Genomic DNA, 21,371 nt, shown 5'->3' with positions numbered 1-21,371 from the left:
CTATTTACTTTCACGAAAATATGGGAAGGGGATTTACAAGATTGAGATATTCTACAAAAATTAAAAGATTTAAGCATCATATTGCAAGCAATTTTCGAAAATCCTACAAGATTATATGACTAATTATTGTGATGGGTAGATACATGATTAATTGGAAGCAAATCATCAAAGGTTGCTCAAAATCCTTCTCATCTAGCAACCATATTTTCGAGCCAAATCAAGAGCAATGGATTAGGGAATAAAACCTCACAATCTAGGTAACTCAATTTTCAAAAAAGGGCAAGGATATTGGAGTCAAACTTGATGAGATTGGGCATGATTTTTGGTAAGATTTGAATACCAAGTTTAGCTCCCTTCTCCTCCCTTATAAATACCACATCAAGCCTAGCATTCCCTACACCCTAAATTTCGAATTTCTTGCTGAAAGTCACGAAATTCTGCAGCTTCTCCATAGCCAAACTCTGCTCGAAAATCGTCCCAAAGTCGTCTAAGAATTCAAGCCGAAGTGCAGCCCAATCGAAAAACAAGAGGTGATCCAAGTCTAGCATCGTGCACTCCACGTTTTTAACAATTAAAAATACTGTAAGTGGGCTGTTTTAAAGAATTAATTTCGATTATGCGTTCTTCGTGTGTTTTTGAAAATACAGTCGAGTACATGTTCTTTTCTACTCCTTTTCTTGTGTCGAATTGTCATACTGTTTTAAGCACTGTGAGGAGTCGACTGTATATGGGTGGGAATCCCAACCATGACGTACCCTTACGCGGTGGGGGATATAACCGCTATATGGCCTCGCCCCTTTAGAGGAGTAAAAATGAGGGACTGACGTCAGTAAACCATAGAAGGTTAGATAAATCACAGTGGCTGGTCAATATTATGCATGTTTATGAAGTATGTATGCAAGTCATGGAAAATCTCGAAAGTTATGCATGTTGTTTTATTGTGCTCGATGTTCCCCCACTTGCTGAGTATTTCTCAAAATACTCACCCCTTTACAACTCTTCCCAGATAAGCCCGAAGGGGAACTCGAGGAAGATGAGTCCAAACAATTTTGGGGATGGTGATGGTTCGAGAATTAGATTAAGTTTAAAGTTTATTATTGTTATTCAGTTTTACGTTTCCGCATTAACTCTGTCGTTTTTTTGAGATTTCGGTATTGTAAAGACAATGGTTATTTCATTTAAGATTATGATATATAAACTGGTTTCGGTTTACACTATGCTACAAATGCTTGTTGTTTCGATTGTGTGATTGTTAAACAACGCTGGTGTCAATCCCGAGTCTCGGGACGTGACAATAATAGATAATAGATAACAAAACAAAATATATGTTTTTAATATTTTGGAATATCGGCCAACACCAAATCTTTGTGAGATTTGAACCAAATGGATGCTGGCTTAATTAATTTTCGCATCAAAAGAGAGACAATTAATAACTTTTACAGCTTTAAACTAGTTATTTTAAATTTAATTCGTCTACTTTTGTTTGAAGCTTGGCATCTTCTTTTTCTCACCTTTCTAGTCAAAATCTCCACCAAAGCTTCCATTAAATTATCAAGCCGCCATTAATACCCTAGCTCTGCATAAACTTCGAAGTGAAAGAATATTCTTGATTTCTAATATTGTAATTAAATTATTCAAATCAAGAACATAAATCTTAGCAAGTCAAATTATTTTCATAAAGTCGCGGCTATATACCTTGCGCTCGTGAGAATTGTCTGAGTTCCTTGTGACAGTTTTTTAGTCTGCGAAAACTATCAAAATCGGTCATATAAGTTGGTCTGATTTAATTTTTTTTATCTTCTGATTAATAAAATTCGATTTTATTATAATATATATCTCTACTTCCTCTGCGGTTTCTATCCTTTCCGTCTAGGTATGACGTGATGTTGGATTTTGCAACATGACATTGGTTAACATAGTGTCAAATATCACTAATGTGTCCAACGCATTTCAACACTGAAGTGAAAGAAGTACTAAAATTGGAAGAGAAACATAGTTGTTGCACTTAAATCTAAAATTTTACAAAATAGATTACTAAAATCAAAATTATGCTAAATTTAAATATAACCAATTTTGCAATTTTCTCATTTAGTTAAAGCTCGACTTGAGAACAGCTTCAATTGATTGAGTTCAGCTTAAAAATTTGAGCCTCTCAAGAGTCAAGCACATAATTAAGCAGAGTAGAGTTGATAATAGCATTGTACATGATCTTGACTAGAAACAAAAAAAAAAATAAAAATTCAGAGGACTCGTGCTCGAACTAGATAGAGTTCGAATTTTCGAAATCAAACTCAACAACTTGATTTTCTCGAGCATCACAAATTGAGTTTGATTTCGAGCTCGAATTGATAAAAAAATGTTGTTCACTTTTAAATTTTTAATTTTATATTATTTTTATAAAAAAAAATTAATAAGGAAAAATGGTTATTTAATTTAAAAAGAAATCAATTTTTTTCTTTAAAAAAAACAGAAGAACACCCAATCTAAATAATAAAAAGACATTGTTAAAGCAAATTGGGAATCGTGTTAAAATATTATCCATCGTACGAAAGGAATTAAGTTCGTTCTAGGTCATATTGGCATGCATGCATCGTAAGTGCATGAAAATATACAAAATTCAAAGCAAAAAAGAACATTGTCACATTGAACATAAAGCAAGATATGTTCTCTCCATGTCACGTAATTAATCTTTTTAATTATCATTCTTTTACCCTCGATCTCCTCTAATTTCGTGAAAGTAAATAGAATCACCCTACTTATGAAAGGAATAACCAGCCACAATTATAAGAATTAGTGGAGTGAAATAAATTAATTATTATATAGTAATCCATAATTTTTTCACACGAAAAAATACTTTTTCATTTTAGGCAACGTTTGGTACGAGAGATTGGGTTGGTTTATAGTTTTTTAACTCAACTAATCCTATGTTTGGTAGGATTTTTATTTAACTAAGTCAATCCCTCCTATAAATGATTAGTTTATATTAAATAGGATAAAATAATTATAACTCTCACCCCTTAGGATTATTTATCCAACTCTTAATACATCCTATTTTTTCAATTTACTCTTCTCTTATATCAAAACTCGCCATCACTTCCCGTCACCGACCGCCCACCGACCAACGCCGCCGTCGGCCGACCACCATCAACCGCCGGTCGACTGCCGGCCGCCGCCAACTGACAGCGGAACGCCGGCAGACCGCCGTCACCACAGGCCGACAACCGCCACCGCCACCGCCGCCGCCGTCACCAACCGACCGACTGCCGACCATCGGCCAACAACCGCCGTCGCCGAAGTGGATGTGCAATTTTGTCAATTCATCAAAAGATTCTTAATTATCTCATTATTAACAATCATAATAAACATAATATTATTTTATCATTATATATTATATTTCTACTTCAATCATTCTTTTTTCATTTCTCTCTTAATCATTTCATAATTTTATTCTCCGACCAAACGTAGCTTTATGAGTTTATCTCTCTGCGATTTCGGTCTATTATTGTCGTCTCAATCAAATCTTAGTTTTCTATCTTTTAATTAATTAATTTTATTTTTTTTTGGAAATTGATTTGGTGATTGTTTTGCAAGTTTAGTCATTTTTCAATTAGAATGTATATGTTACATCGGACATGTCAGTGTCATGACAACAAAATAATACTGAAAGTCGTCAGCATAGATGAAAATTAATGTAATTTTTCTCTTGTTCACTTCATATTTTCTAGCAAGTATTTCGACTATTTTACAACTAAAAATTGAGCCAACCGAACTTATTTTAAAACCAAGTGAATCTAATTTATGACAAAACTGATATAAACACCTACACTAACTAATCAAATCCACCGAAATCAATTAAACATTTAAGAAAATAATTAAAATCGAGTCAAACTAACCAATTATATTTTAAAAAATACTAATCAATTTAATGAAATAAAGAAATTAAAAAATGAATGTGTGGAACCATACTTTCACAACTCCACCTTATATCCCTGCTGTAAAAGAGAAAAAAAATACTGCCAAAAGCTCAATACTCCATCAAAATCCCACAAAACCTAGCTAACTATTCTTCCTTCTTGCAGAGTCATTTGTTAAGCTCGAATCCCATTTTTCTTCCAAGCTCTAGTTTCGTTTATTCTTTAGCTTTCCGTCGTATGATACGGATACGAACTGTTTCTTGGCCGGTTTTCGACACAGATTATAGAGAAATGAAGAGTTGTAGTATTAGAAAGTTATTTAAGTTGTTTTTTTGGGTACTTTTATTTGTAGGCGTTGAGTTCTTGAAAACTGATGCTGCTGAAAACGGAGGAAGCAAGATGAACAGTGGGTTAAACGGGCCTGTTGGGGCCATGTCAAAGTTCGATCTCAACTACGCGAGCAAAAGAAGGATTCCTAATGGACCTGACCCGATTCATAATAGGTACAGCATGTATTTTTCATCTCTGTTGATCGTTTAAATTCATCAGAGGCTAATTTACGATCGTGTCATTTTTGGTTTTTTATATTGTCAAAATAGAGTTTTATTCTTGTATCGTTTAATTTTTTTTTAACTTTAATCCGTTTCTCATTGAGACTGCTGATGTGGTAATACACACGTGAATGGCACGTCGACACCACATCAGTGTCACAATAGAAAAATGACCAGAATTGCTAAAATAGAAAAATAGCGGACTGAGACTGAAAATCTGAAAATCTGAAAACATAAATTATCAAAATCATATCTATGACCAATATTGTAATTTTCCCAACTAATTATAAAATATACGTGATTTTATGAACAAAATAAAACGTTGCATGTGCAATATTGCATGTTTCATCAATTATTTTGATATAGAATTCTTTTCATTTCATGTTGTTAAAGTTCTTGAATATTAAGCCTGTTGAGAATTAAAGCATAAAAGAGTTTGCCATATTCCATCGTAATATACAGCTTTATCTGTATTTAAGCAGATTTTTTAAAGCTAAATTCAAACATTTCAATCTCTTTTCGGCTCTTTTGATGGCTTCAACCTTTTTATGTCTGTCGTTTTTACTTGTATTCCCTTTTCCCTCTACTTTATAATTTTACCAATTAACCGAAATAATCGAGCAGCAATATGGCCTAATAGACATGCCGAGGATTTGATCGACGGCGAGAAAATGAGACTGGTTTTGTATATAGTTTGAGACTGGAAAATTTGGAGGTTGGGTACTTTGCCTAAATCTTTTTTAAGATATGACCCCCGTTAGGTAATTTATATATACGTTTTTTTTTTTGTTTGAGAAAGGACATGTATTTCTTCTAGAAAAATAAGTATAAGTATTTGGCCTTAATTTTTCCATGTCGGGACAATATACCTTTGTTTCCTAGATTCAAGACTTAAATTTGTGCTTCATAAGCTTATATAAATTTAGGAACAATGAAATATCCTAAATTTCTTGCCCAAATTCTTATTACATGCACACAAGAAAACATGGCTTCAGAGAGATTGTTACGTTTTTTTTTTTCTTTTTATTTGAAACAGAAGATCTGGAAACTCACGTCAACCACCAGGTCGTCGAGCTTAGATAGAAGCATTGAGACGATTGCTACGTGGATCTTGCAAATTAGAGAGCACTAAAGATGTGTATATGCATGAGATATTAATTAATGTGATCTCTTGATGAATATATATATATATATATATATATATATATATATATATAATTTTGATATGTTGTATACTTATCATGTACATTTGTGTGAGCACCGATGAGGTGTCACTCATCTATTGGATGTACAATTTTGATATATTTCATTACATCCATAGATGAATATCACATCATCGATGCACACTTAAGTGTTCATGATAAGTGTACAACATATTAAAACTATATATATATATATATATATATATATATATATATATCTTGAGGAAGCTTGTTTTTTTTTAAATTATTGCTTTGGTATTTGGTGTGACAATTCAAAGGAGGGAGGTTCTATTATGCATTTATGCTAGCTATGCTTGTACAATTTTCACTAATTTCTTTTAAATGATTACGAAACTACTAAATAATAAATTCTTTGAAAATAAATTAATCAATTGTTATTGTCTATCAAAAGATATGTCCAAATTTATGATACGTACGTTCGAAGAACATAACTTTTCCGAGGAAAATCAGCCTAACCGATTTATTAGTTTAATTGAATCCTACTACCTATACCATTCAAAATGATTAGATTAGTTTTTTTTTTTTTTCCTGATTAACTTGTTATAATTTCACGTAGAAGTTTAATATAATATAATGATGATGGGGAATATTGCTTTGTTTTACTCATGAGTTGTGTATTGTTGGCATGTGTGTTTTGAAACTAAAGCAAATCCACCACTTAAAGGTGTTTTGCATATCATGAAAAGAAGAAAAACAGAATTGGGGGCATAGCATCTTTGAGGGGTTAGTCTTTTTCACTAGATTCTTTGGTGGGAAAACTGTAAAGAGAAATCTTTAATTTGGTCGTTTAAGATCCGCTTATATGTTTCTGACCGAGTCGAGAAATGATATAGATCGAAAAAAACGAGTCAGCTTGTAAATCGTCATATATTTGATTTATTATTTGAAATTATCAAATTTGAATTCAGATTAAAGTTATTGGATAGAAATTTTTAACATGTTTTGGGTTTGTTTCAACCCTACCCGTGCAGGCATTGCCTGCACGGGCAATGAACGGCCCGGATCACTCCACATGAGTGATCCGGGCCCACCTCCCTGTAAAAAAAATAAAAAAATTGGTTCGAAAAAATCCGAGCCGTTGGATCGACCCCTGCAGGCAGTGCCCGCAGGTATAGGGTCGACCGAACCCATGTTTTGGGTAAAGAGATGAGAAACTTTAGAAGAATCATAAATATATTACCATGTCTGAAATTAGGTTTAAGTTCCAAGTATTTCTACTGTATTTTCATTCTTTTTAGGGAAAATACATGTTCCCATTTTCACATTTCATATAAAAATTGTTATTTTTTTAACATTAAATATTCATAAATTTCAAAGAGTAGGTCTCTTGTGAGACGATCTCACGAATCTTTATCTGTGAGACGAGTCAATCATACCGATATTCACAATAAAAAGTAACACTCTTAGCATAAAAAATATTATTTTTTCATGGATGACCCAAATAAGATATCAATCTCACAAAATACGATCCGTGAGACCGTCTCACACAAGTTTTTGTCAATTTCAAATTATTTCGGTTACTGAATTGAATTTTAACCCATTCGAGTGTAATTTAAATTTAAAATTCTCACTTATAAAATTAAATAAATTAATATGATCTGATACAATATTAAATCTGTAACAAAAAATATGTTTCTCTAAAAAAAATTGAAAATGTATACAAGAAAATATTTTTTAAAAAAAATCGAATTTGTTTTTCCTCTTTTGGAGAGGATTTGAAAATATTTTCCAACCAGTGGACCCCACTAGAACTATTGGGCTAAACCAGCCATAAAAAAGGGTCCATAGTTTGGCCCAATCTACTATATCTCACAAGGGCTAAAGCTATCTTACGCGGTAGGTGTAGGTAAATGCCTTCGGTGTTCAACAGCTCGCCACGTGTCACGCATCTTTGTTTCTTTGACCCGGCGGAGCCACCGGGGCGAGAAATTTTTATAATTTAAATAATAAATATAATGTACGGCCCACTCATCCTCCATTTGACGTACATTTGAATTTCATTTCGCATTCCACCATTTCCAATTTGTTCAAAGTTTCTAATCCAATCTATACATACATATATAGATCTGTTTCTGTTGAATCTGTTTTGTGAATAATCCGACGCAAATCTTGAAATTTTTGTCGTGATGATTGGATATAGATAGTGTTGAAAGGATTGCGAAATCTTTTAATCATTGAGAATCATGGCGAAAAATGGTATACCGATTTTTGCTCATACTTAGATCTCAGATGATGTGACGGCAGGATTGGTTTGTATTTTTACGTGCTTGAAAGTCGAATCTCGAACACCATTTTCAGATCGAAGTGCGAAAACTTGAACGGGCGTAACAGAGGTGAGGTGTTTTCGAAGAAATTTTGGCGAAAATGCCTGGGTACGGGGATTTGGATAGGCAGATAGAGCAATTGATGGAATGCAAGCCGCTATCGGAGGCGGAGGTGAAGTTTCTGTGCGATCAGGCTCGAGCGATTTTAGTGGAGGAATGGAATGTGCAGCCGGTTAAATGTCCTGTCACTGTGTGCGGCGATATACATGGACAGTTTTACGATCTGATCGAGCTGTTTCGGATAGGCGGCAATGCTCCCGATACGAATTATCTCTTTATGGGGGATTATGTTGGTACTGTTTTATTATTTCCATTCATTTTAGTGATTTAATTAATTTAGTAAAGCTGTTTGCTTAGCCGAATTTGTTAGAACTTAGGGGCATGAGAACTGAATGTTTTGAGGTTTTTGTAGCTGTTGATTGCTAGTGACTTGGATGATCGTAGATTCATCTGTGATGGGTGTTTATGGAAGTTAAGAAGGGTGTTTCTAATGTAATTGGTATTATTAATCTTGTCCGATAGGGAAATAGAGAAATGATAGTTTTTGTTTGGTTTATAGATGCAATATGTTGGTCCGTAGCTCTGTTTCCAAAGGTAGATTCTTTTGATGGATTGATTCCTTATTTGCGAATCAATTATCTTGTTAGATATAAACAATAAATCTAATCCAGATGATACCTTAGCTATTTGTTCGGTTTGTCTCTAACTGGGAGGTTTCCTATTGAGATTTCTTCACCGCCAGTTAGCTGAATACAAAATTATTTATCTTTTCGGCATGCTTATCCAGTGATTTTTGTACGTGACACAAAATATCCAACCCCTGTTGAGGGGGGCATATGGTTGTCTGAGATGTTTATTGAACATGGCAGCATTTTGATTTGGGTAGGTTGTGATATGGGATTCTGGGATGACAGGTGGCTTTAGAATGCTAAGTTCTGTCAGTGTGAATGAGGTCACAAAGCGAGAAATGAGATTGAAAATGGACCTGTGATTGAGGAAATAGTGGCGTAAGCCCTGCGATAATATTTATTTATTTTCCATCCGATCCTGTTTACTCCTGGATAATGTTCGTTTGGGCCTGTTGTTTTATCTAGTACACTACTGATGAAATGGTCATGCAACTTTGATCGCAATTGCATTCCACATCTCAAGGATATATATTGAAATGTCCGCTCTCCTGCTAACGCGTAAAGACAATGCTGGAGTTTGCATGCACACAAGGGAATAAGGGTTTCTGTTTGCTTTTGGTTCTTATTGTAGTCACTTAATGAGACACGTGGTTGAAATTAGTCTCATATACCTAGATTATGCTTAATAGCTTACTCCATAAAAGATATCGTGAGCATACTAAACTTTACTGATAAAGCTTTTATACTTTTGCCCCTGATCTTTATGTCAGACTAATCTCTACCTATTATATGTTTCATGTGGTTCTATACATATTTTGTGTTTTTCGATTTTTGTTGATTTGTAATGAGCATCACTACATTCCATTGACAAGTCATTCATTTTACGCAGATCGTGGGTACTACTCAGTGGAGACGGTCACACTTTTAGTGGCTCTGAAAGTTCGTCATAGAGACAGAATTACAATTCTTAGAGGAAATCATGAAAGTCGGCAAATCACTCAAGTGTAAGATTTTTCCTTGTAAGGCTATTAGAGTTCTGGTAATGTTGTGTTGGATCACTTCATATATCTCTGAATATAAAGTACGCATGATATCCTCAGCATATCAGAAAGGTTGTTAAATTCATTAGTGTGCTAACGTTTTTTTCATACAATGGAAGAGATTTTATGCATGAAAATTTGTGGAGACATGTTTGTGTTTTATGAATGATATTGCAATTGCAAATTGGCGGCATACCTTTTTAAATGCAATTTCATTGGCTTTGCCATGGTGCCATATTTCATAGAGCGCGTGAAAAATTATAACATGGTTGATTTCAGGCTTCAGCGCTCTGTGGACACCCATCCTATAAAAAATAAATAATATTAAGTACAAGGGAATCAAGTTACTATTAACTACTTCTCTTCGTTATTTCTATTTTATGTCCTGGCTGATAAATGTCTTCTAAATATTTAGAAATGCATGTCATACAAGGCATCATCAAAGCAACTCTACTCTCTTTGTTGGATCTCTGTATTTATTTATTTGCAACTTTTTTGTGTCTTGTATCGCTCAGTTATATGATGCAATATGCTATTTGGTAGTTTTCTAAGATTCCACCATTGATGATCTCTTTATTGATAACCCTGCTGAACTCAACTTTTAAGTTTTAATTAAATCAGATATTATATTCTGGTAGCTATAGCATCATATTAGACAATTTTGTTAACTTGTTCACATGTACATTTTAATTTATAACGACATTCAGTGCACCTGATTGCATGTAGATTCTGTGGTCCTTATTGCTGTTTATATTAACTCCTGATGTTATAGGCTTAATTGTAAGATGAAAATCAGACAATTGCATTGTGAAATACTATGTTATGAATGTTGAAAACAAAACTAGGATAAAACCAAATAAGACTTGATATGAGATTTCTTGATTTTCTATTCCACGACTATCTCCGTAATAATGGCAGTACCTTGTGACAACCAGGTATGGTTTCTATGATGAATGCTTGAGAAAGTATGGCAATGCCAATGTGTGGAAGTATTTCACCGATCTTTTTGATTACCTTCCCCTGACAGCGCTTATTGAGAGCCAGGTTTGTATGCCAAATGGAGATATGCTTCTGCTTTGAATGATATCTTTGTTTCTATGTATAATGCCTTGTGTTTACTTGTAGGTCTTCTGCTTACATGGGGGTCTTTCACCATCTCTTGATACTCTAGACAATATTCGATCTTTGGACCGTATACAAGAGGTGCGATAAATTTTATATTGCTAGACCATTTTCACTGCAATATTTTATCAGGCATCTCACCGTGTATTCTCTATATTTTGTGACTTTTCTTCTCTACGGGAGAGGGAAAAATTATTCAACATCTTGAAGCTTTGTTTTCAAAACCATTTTTCTTCAATTAATTTTTTTTGTTCCCAAATTTTATTAGGTTCCACATGAAGGACCAATGTGCGATCTCTTGTGGTCTGATCCGGATGATCGTTGTGGGTGGGGTATCTCACCACGTGGTGCTGGTTACACCTTTGGACAGGATATAGCCTCTCAGTTCAACCATACCAATGGCCTCACTCTAATTTCAAGAGCCCACCAGCTTGTTATGGAGGGTTTTAATTGGTGTCAGGTGAGCATGTAATTTTAACGAATGATCCGTCATGGATCTATCCTTGGTTATTTTTGTCATTAACCTGTTATCTCAAAAACTCGAACTCATAGGAGGTGGACAAATGATAGCCTTATATTTTAACACTTGGATTTCCAGGACAAGAATGTCGTGACTGTCTTCAGCGCCCCAAACTATTGTTACCGGTGTGGAAACATGGCTGCGATTCTTGAAATCGGGGAAAACATGGAGCAAAATTTCCTTCAGTTCGATCCAGCTCCTCGACAGATCGAGCCTGACACCACACGTAAGACTCCAGATTATTTTTTGTGAACTAAGGAATCTCGGATTCCTATTTCTCGTACATGCTTACAGTTTGTTAAGATAGAAGAGTGTTGTTATTTGAGGACTGTTGTCAAGATAATTTCCGGAGAGTCGGACAGACTAAGGCACTGCCCTTGTCTTGTATATTTTTTCCCCAAGAGGAGAACGTAACGATAACATGGTATATTGTCTTTTGTAATTTACAAGGTTGTTCGTAGGAAACAGTTTTCCCCCTTTCCAGGTTCTGTTTGATTTTTTAAAATCTCAATTTTTATTCGTTGAGCACCAAGTGATCCTATGATTGGGTTTTTTTAATATAAATAAAAAAATTATATGTTTTAATTCATAAAGTCAAATAATCTCTCACTTTCAGTTACAAGTTTTCTTGGATGTAATAAACTTGATATGAATACTGATCCTTCTTTCTTCTCACCGAAGCATAAAGAGCCAGGGAATTGAAGTCGGAACCGTGTACATTTATGGCATTCCTTCCACAAATTTTTAGCTATACGCAATGCAACTAATTACATAATATTATTTTCACACACGAATATTTATAAATTTTAAATTTGTCAAGGATTATTGATCCAATCCTTACAAATCACAATCTATTTACAAACCCAAAACAAAATAAAAAAATCGTGGCAGTGGATGATTTGAGAGGTAGGTGGAGAGACGTGTGAAATCTACTGGTCCGTCCTAGAGGACTGAAGTCGATTAGAGCAAAGAATTAAGGCACTGCAACATCTAAAATTCGATTAACCAAATTCTATCAGATAACATGGCTTTCTTGTTTTTGAGTAGATAGCTTTCATTTTCCTGGAAAACTTATTTCAATTTCTTGATTAATTAGCTTTAATTCGATAAATTCCATGTGTTCTTTGATGTGCACAAATAAGTCTATGTCCAAATGTTTCAGTGATTTAATTTCCTGTAATTCTCATATTTCATTTTCTTTTGGCATTGAAGAGAAGATGAATAAAGATCTATTATCACATAAATGGAGACGAATAATATGTTGATGGGTGCAATAATTGTTATTGCTTGGTAGAGCGATCGAACCGTGGTGCTTGAGCTGTTGTGCGGTTTAAAATATTTGAGTTGCACCATTACCACTAGCTATAACTTTTGGTAAAACGGTAAGCAGTCGGTCCTACACATGCTTTCTCAAGAACACATTTAATTAAAACATAGAATAAATACGTACACATCGTTGTCTAGCTAGCTACTTTTTAAAAAACAATAGACGAAACATGACCTTGCATAGGATAGAATAGATGAATGCCCCCATTCATCTAGTAAATAATGTCATGTCTAAAGATCTATAAACCTAACTAATCCAACTTTAAGCGTTTTTTTTAAAAAAAAAAAAACATTATTTGTCAAACTTTACAACACAAACATCACTATCAATATTACCGATAATCATTCCCCATCATCAAGCAACACTGATGATGCTATCCCCACTACTTCCATTAAAGCTTGCTGGCAGTGGTTCGAAAGCCGCTGCATGTCGTCCAGGTTGGGCCGTCGGTGGCTGTGGCGGAGATTGTTTGTTGGATAATGGTGCCGGGGTCGATAAATTAAGTGACGAAGGAGGAGGGTGATCAAGGGTGGTGGATTTATTTAAGTCTAATTTTGCCATTTTTGAAGATGGGGGGAGGGGTAAAATGGGAATGGGCATGAGGGGTCTTGGTGAATTGTTGAGCTGTAGCAAAGACATATTCTCAATCGATCTTCTTTCAATTGGTACAATCAAAGGTTTTATGGACAATGGGAAAGTGGGAGAAACTGGGAATTTTTCAAGTCTTTTGGTTACATTTTCTTGGGGCATAATTGGTGGGGTTTCGAGATGAATTTGGTCTTCAATCGTTGAACCCAAAACCTGTTAGAGAAACGACAAGTAATTAAAGAAAGGAAACATTAAAAATCGAATTTAATTGGACATTAGGACTATACATTATTATTTCTTGGCTTTTTATTTAGGGGTCTACCAACTTTTAAATTTTAATCACGTGCCGCGAACCACAAATCATTAACTAGCATCGAGATTATCAATTTTTTGGGATACAGAGATCGTTGAACTAAAAACGTGATTTAGGATAAACACTTTTTTATGCAATATTTGTAATCAAATCGATGTGAATGTCGGTAGGTGGCGATTTTTTGCTTTTCATAAATTTTAAGTGAGGCAACCTATACGTTAATTAATACCCACTTAGTAAGAAAAAAATAATCAATAAATAGAATAGAATTGACGTCATACCGCGTCGGCGGTGATGTCAAAGAGACTTGATCTCCGGCGGCGCCTGTTGTGGCTGTTCCGGCGGAGGAAGTACTTTTGTGCGTGGCTGGCAACCTGTGTAGGCGTTCGTGTCTTCACAAAGTTTCTTGAAATTCCTCTCCAATCTCCTTTCCCTGCTTTTCTGCAGCCCTAGCAGGAATAGCTTGTGTTCTTCTTCGCTCCAAGCCACACCTATTTTTGGAAGGAACCAAGATATATAATCTAATTCAACGATCACTAAGTTGTTGAAATATTATTCATTTCAGTTTTCACCATCTCATATTTGCAAGAAATTAAATATCAAATATCGACGGACGGATTTGTATCTGAGAGCTGAAAACATGGAACGGTGTTTTTAAACAAATTTCCTTCATTCGACAAAATATATCAACACGAAAATGAGCCTATGTCTCCAGTACTTTTCAGTTGAACTCGAGAATTCTACAATGATAAAATCGAAAAGACAAACATGATCGGGGAGGTTAACGTGATAAGATCGACTTGCCTCTCTTGCGGTGACGGCTCCGGTGGACGACATCGTCGGAGACATAGCCGCCGGCGACATCATTAGTATTGGAGTCGTGCGCCTGCTCATATTGAGCTAAGTTATTGGTGCTCGCGCTCTTCCTAAACGATCCTTCCACCACTCTTACGCCGAATAGCATGAACCCTTTACCGCCGCCACTGACCTCTGAACATGTTCTTGAATTTTGGTCATCGTTCCCAACTGACTGGGATGCCATTGCTGCGAACAGAACAAGCTTTTTGGGGGCAAGGAATTAATAAAAGGAGAAGTTTTGGGAAGTGAGAAGTGAGAAACAGCTTTACTTTATTTACGTAAGGCCGAGGGTTCTGTTCTTTTGTTTAGTGTCCAATAAAATTTTGTTATTTTGTCAAAACAATTTGGTAAATGATTGGGAATATTCATGTGTTGTATGATGGACTTCCGTTAGAAATAAATAATGGCCGACCACATAATAAAAGCTAAGTCTAACTCTGATACGATGCCACGTTAAAATTGAGATTTTAAACTTAACTCAACTCCAAAACTAGCTTAATAAATATTAGACAAAATTTATGTGAGACGGTCTCACATGTCGTATTTTGTGAGACATATATCTTATTTGGGTCATTCATGAAAAAATATTACTTTTTATGCTAAAAGTATTACTATTTATTGTGAATATCGGTCTGGTTGACCCGTATCCAGATTAAGATTCGTGAGACCGTCTCACAAGAGACATACTTTAAATATTATTGTTCAAGTCCATATATACAATTCTAAAAGACTTAATACAGCCGAGGTGGGATTTCTAACAGCATGTTATGTATAGCGAGCGTCTGCCGTGTTATCAAAAGTTATAGTCGACGGTGAAGATGCAACTTCAAAATTTTAAATCGTATAATAGATGTAGCACTATTGCAATTTTAAATTTTAACTCGTATAATAGTGTAGCACTATGTTTCGACTGTTATCATAACATAAATGATTATTGAACTCGACAATATGTGTATATTTTATCATATGGTTATTTTGAACTCAACGATATGTATATATTTGATCATATGGTTATTTTGTGAATTTATTTCATACATTATAATTATCTAACATAGATATATACCATCACAAATTTTACAGAAAATTTCATCTGGAGTAGAGAGTTGAGTACGTAATTACACGTGCAAAATGTTCATGTATAATATTTTTTATTAATAGAAATTTGAGTGAAAAGTCACGTAACTTGCATATATTAAAAATTAAGAATATAAGTTTCTAAGAAATTACGCATTGGAGTGAATTTGGTTCGAAATTTCGGGGAAAAAAAATTATATAGATTAATTATATAAATCTATTACACATATTTTCGTGCTGGTCTGAATTTTATCAAAATATTTTATTTAAATTATGCAGAATTAACTATATATCCTCCATGAAAGTACCAAAACATAAGAGATTTTTTTTTGTGAAACCTTAGCTTGATTTAAAAAATACGCAATTAAGAAATGCTTGCGTAAATGTACTAGTGAGTATAAATCAAGACTTGGGTATTGGCATTATGGATGTGATTTTGACATTTTACACAAAAAAAAATAAATACATAATAATAATATAATAATAATAATAATAATAATAATATAATAATAATAATAATAATAATAATGGGATGTGTGTACTTTTTTTTAAATAAATAAAGAAAAGAAAAGAAAAGATTAGTGGAGAAGAAGGGAGGTTCTCCATCGTCGAAATGGCATATTCTTTGCAAGGTAACATTTTGAATCTATTGCTTTGTTTATTGACCATTAGTGGTGGTGGGATGTGTGAGGATAATAGGTATTGTGACCCCACTCTTCCATTCATTCTTCTTCTCGCTTCTTCTAAACTTCAAAAACTACTTGATTAGATATCTTGTGAGACAGTCTCACGGATCTTTATCCGTGAGACGGGTCCATGTTACCGATATTCAAAATAAAAAGTAATACTCTTAGCATAAAAAGTAATACTTTTTCATGGATAACCCAAATACACAAAATACGATAAGTAAGATCGTCTCACACAAGTTTTTGCCAAACTATTTTGATTTCTTTGGTATTTTTAGAGGTTTATTTTTTTAAAAAAAAATAATTTTTTTATCTCAATAAAGAGGGGAAAAATTCACGAAGAAATGTAGTTGTATAAATCTTCTCTGATAATTGACATTGATGTCCGACTCCTATGCACGCGTCTCGTGCGTGTATATTAAAATGTTTTTGTGTTAATGAAGTTATTGTATATAAAAAAAATCTATAACTAAAATTTTAGAGATTACTTAATATGTATTCAAATATGATAATTCACCGAAAAATTCGATTAAAATAAAACTAGCAAACGAACTAAGTTAAAATAAATTAGAGGGAGTCTAAGACATACAGTTTCTTGTACCTAACGCGCACGAATGATGGTCTCAGGCATGTCCAGGGTTCGTGCCTGTCTTTGCTTGGCTAGATGTCATTCCAGACCTTGCACAGAGTCTGAACCTTCATTGTCAAGAATTTTCTTGGCCGTTCATTTCTCAGACAATCTCTAATGTGGTATCGCATTGTTTGACTTTCTTTTCTATTTTCAAGCTTTCTCCAAATTTCAGTTAAACCTATAAAGACAATACAAATAAGACAGATTTAAGTACAAGGCTCGGAATCAAAACGTCACATAATACGAATACGACGAAATAAATTACTGAAATCTCTTTAGAATTCGTGCTTACCAATAACCTTAATTATCCTGAAATTTATTATAATTTATAATATATATATATATATATATATATATTGTTTTGAGAGTGATATGGCCATTTAAACTTAAATAAGATTGAGATAGTTTCGTTTTTTAGTAACGTAATAGAATTTTTTATTACAATATTAAACATTATATAAATAGAATTATATAAAATAACACATGGTTATGGAATATAATATCTTGAGTCAATGCCAAGATATATAGAGAATTTAATGCATCTTGAACAACTAGTGAAATAAGCAGTTCACATAAAAATCATCAAAAAAAAAAAAAAGAGTTAAACCATTTCCTACATAATTAATCTAATGAAAGGAGCCCATCTTGTTTAAAATCGCTTAAATGGTACGTATAAGTAACAAGTCGCTTTGCGAGGGTAACGTGTTTCTTGAAGTTTGTTTGTTCTTCATCACCTCATATATATATATGTATATATATGTATATATATCTGTGTGTGTGTTGACGCGCGCACATATTGAGTTTTCGTTTTTAAGACGGATAACTCGCCGTCATTACTCTTCGATTGTATATTGAGTAAACCTGAACAGTCAATGTTGATAATTATTTTTTCGGTTCAACTTCTAGGAAAGAAGCATCGAAAAGATATGTCAAGTAGTCTACAAAATTGTATCATTAATTTAACTATATATGACCAGAAGCGATACACCAGATGTTATTAAATATAATTAATGATTAAATAGTAACTAAGTTTGTGTGAATAATTACTTGAAGTAAAAATCAAATAAATTAAATATAAATCATATAATTACAAATGAATTAATTTTCCAAATTTTGGAAATTTTGAAAATTTAATGAAATATCATAAGTGATGCGAAAATTTACATGTATTTAATTTTTAGAAAGAATATTTTCCTTAAAACATATTTATCCCTTCCAAATGTGCTTCAAAGATCAGGACAGACAACTGTTGTATCCAGGATACAACGACATCAGCGAAATAAAATGTACCTTCACCTAATCATCAAAACTTAACTGTTGTCAAATGAAAAGCTAACAATATGAAATGAAAAAGAATGCTTGAGTGTGTTTGTAAAAAAATATATTTTTTATTTATGGATTGAGGAAATGAACACATTATTTATAAGATCTAAAATGTATATCAAAAGTCATGTAAGATTAATTAATCTTACAATTAACTCAAGAATATCGAAGTTTTCAATTAACTCAAGAACGTGAAAACTCCAAAGACACTTCCACAAACATTAACCACAACTAACTCAAAAATGTGGAGAGCCAAAAGATACTCTCACGTTCATTAGCCGTAATTTTGATTCAAATTTTAACTTTAATTTAAATGTCCGACATATATATATATTTATTTATTCATGGGGATGGATATTAACAACTAAGATTAATATTGATACTAATATTTTTTAAAAAAATTATCATTCCAATCTTAAATTTAATCTCTTTAAGGATAATATACACGGGAATACGAACATCGTTTGGTTACGTTTCTTTTCAACGATTTTTTCGGATAATATTTGTTTATATTTCAGAAGTCTCGTAAAATTTGAACTTCACAAGTCACCACATGTTATTGAAAAGTAGCACATCCCCTTGTCGCCTCTGATCTTTACAGGCCCATAAAATTCTTAAAATCAGACAGGACTAAGCCCAATTAACAGGTCATGAAAAGGCCCAGCATTCAATCACATGCACTCTGGCTCAGAAAACAAAAAATTCATTTTTTATATATAAAAAATACGTACAGAATTAGAAGAACTTACATGTTAAAATATATAGATATATAAACAAAGAGTTATAAGTTTTGGAAGAGTGTTTGATTAAAAAACATGAAAATTAAAGGAATCACTTTTAATATAACTTTAATTTTCATGTTCATGAATCATGATTGTACTTTACACATACATGACACAACTCAATATGAATAGAATGTGTATAAGGCAAAAAATTTGTGTGAGACGGTCTTATTTGGGTCATACATGAAAAAATATTACTTTTTATGCTAAAAGTATTACTTTTTATTGTGAATATCGGTACTCGTCTCACTGATAAAGATTCGTAAGACCGTCTCATAAGAGACCTACTCTTTGTATAATTTGTCCTAAATTTTTTTTGGGGGGGTATAATTCTCTATTTAATCCCTCTCCGTATTTTCTCGATTCAGTCTCTTATTTAACATTAATTCCAATATAGTATGTATGTATAATATAATATAATTTAATTTATAATAAATATTCGTTTAATTAGGGTTTTAAATAATTGTTTGGATATAAATATTTTTTTCTTTTAGAAATGATTGACATAAATACGGAGCAAATTATACTTAAATTTTTCGGGGGTGTGGTAAACTAAGGGGCTCTTGGATTTAGTGAATTGTTTTGAATGTTTTTTTTTTCTTTTAGAGATGATTAACATAAAAGACGAAGCATTTTTTACTTCGTATGAAACCAAACTCCACACACATTTTTTCATTTGAAAAAAAATATTTATATTAAAAAATATTACTTTTTATTATAAATATAGACAGTATTATACATATATTCTATTTGAGTTACTCATAAAAAAATATAATTTTTATGACAAAATATTACTTTTTATTGTAAATATGGAAAGTGTTAATCTGTCTCCCGAATAAAGATCCGTGAGACCGTCTCACAAGAAACCTACTTCCGAAAGATTATATTTAAAGTTATTTATCCCTATACTTGTGTATAAATTACTGATACCCATTTTCGAATTTTTTTAAATAATTTAATAAATACGATATATAATGAAACTTATAATTAATTTTCACGAGCTCTTGAATTGTGATTACTGCTTGCCATTAGCTTATATCAAATTATTGTGTTTGTCCCACATTGTATTGTTATACAATTTGATGGACTACAAGGGGTATAAAACAAGGGCGCACTGCCTTCAAACCTCATACCTTTCTCGGCCTTTGGCTAAGATCAAGTGTAGTATCTGTTCTATCAGTTTAATATTGATACGTGGGCCAATGGCTCACACGATATTAAATTATTTTTTTAGGGGGAAGGCCCATCAAGGTAGCTTGCTGCCTGGGTCTTCGAGTGTCGCCCAAGCGTTGCACTATTGCATGGGCCTGGCACCACCCCACCAATCCAAGTAAAAATTACGGTCCAATATCATTTAAGATGATGGACAAGGCTTTCTCTAATGCGTGATATCTAAAGAGTGAAAATTTGCGAATATTTTGTTCATAATAATATAATAACAATAGCGTCTCTAAAATTTTAAAAAAAATTAGATTACTTATTTAGATTTTCAATAAATTGGCTTTTTCAATGTTCATTAATTTATAATATAATGTAAAAAAAATATTTTTTAAAATTTGTTAGAAGAACTAGCCTGTCTTAAGAATAAATATATGTGATACCGTTTTTTGAATAAATATATGTGAAACCTTATTAAAAAAAATAGCCCATCTTATGAATAAATTATGTGAAACTCATTTAAAAAAAAATACTAAATACAATTTGTCGAGTAAAATAATTATGAAAATGAAATAATCGTATCCTAAAGACTAAAAACATCTTAATCACTTCACGTTCAATTATACAATAGGAAAAAAAAATTTTAAAAAAAAACGTCAATTCTTAAAGGTTGAAATGCCTGATTATATTGTGTTTTCCATAAATAACCTATTAAATATATTTTCAAATAAAAATTTGAATCACAGGAAAAATAAAAAAGGATTTATAATTAAATCCATTCGGATGATTATTTTGGCCCCACACACATATATATCTATGCTATTCTATATTATTTTATTGAATTTGAGACATTTAAAGTAACTAACTTTGGTGTCATTCTCTGTTTTAATAACTATATATATTAATAAAATGTTAAAATTTTAATACAAGTTATATGTAGTTCAGCGGATATAGTCATTGTTTCTTGGGGTTTAGGTTATAATTTTAATTCTTATTGAGGTCATTTTTTTTATTCTTTTATTTTTCAATTTATTTTTTTAATTTATATATCAAAATTACAGTATAGTCACTCATAATTTTTATAATTATATTTTGATCCTCATTTAAATTTAAATCAAATGAATTATAAAAAATATTATAAAAAAACGCAACGCGTACGTCGGTATACTAGTATATATAATGAGGTTAGTCCCTCCTTCTTCTGAATAAAAAATATTGGGGCCCCCTTCTCACGTATGCGTCTTTATTTTCATTTTATTAATTTTTAATTTCAAATATCGAATCTTTCTAACTACAAAAATATCTATG

At 32.7% G+C, this 21,371-nt stretch overlaps 1 protein-coding gene, 1 non-coding gene and 1 pseudogene across 2 annotated transcripts; 2 read left to right on the top strand and 1 right to left on the bottom strand.

The window, feature by feature from the left end:
• Positions 1-7,675: 7,675 nt before the first annotated feature.
• On the top strand, positions 7,676-11,788 carry LOC142534180 (serine/threonine-protein phosphatase PP2A-2 catalytic subunit). Its single transcript, XM_075641115.1, has 6 exons — positions 7,676-8,305; positions 9,531-9,645; positions 10,617-10,725; positions 10,807-10,884; positions 11,072-11,263; positions 11,402-11,788. Exons 1-6 carry the CDS (start codon positions 8,053-8,055, stop codon positions 11,573-11,575), a joined length of 921 nt encoding a protein of 306 aa, XP_075497230.1. The 5' UTR covers positions 7,676-8,052; the 3' UTR covers positions 11,576-11,788.
• A 1,141-nt stretch (positions 11,789-12,929) lies between these two features.
• On the bottom strand, positions 12,930-14,711 carry LOC142534178 (transcription factor MYB1R1-like; annotated as a pseudogene).
• Positions 14,712-20,034: 5,323 nt separating this feature from the next.
• LOC142534188 (U2 spliceosomal RNA) lies at positions 20,035-20,226 on the top strand. The gene has a single exon (XR_012816935.1). It is a non-coding gene; the product is annotated as a U2 spliceosomal RNA (small nuclear RNA).
• Positions 20,227-21,371: the final 1,145 nt, after the last annotated feature.

Source organism: Primulina tabacum, unplaced genomic scaffold (genome assembly GCF_025594145.1).
Source record: "Primulina tabacum isolate GXHZ01 unplaced genomic scaffold, ASM2559414v2 Contig418, whole genome shotgun sequence".
Taxonomy (NCBI): Eukaryota; Viridiplantae; Streptophyta; class Magnoliopsida; order Lamiales; family Gesneriaceae; genus Primulina; species Primulina tabacum.
This window is presented reverse-complemented; position numbering and strand designations above follow the sequence as displayed.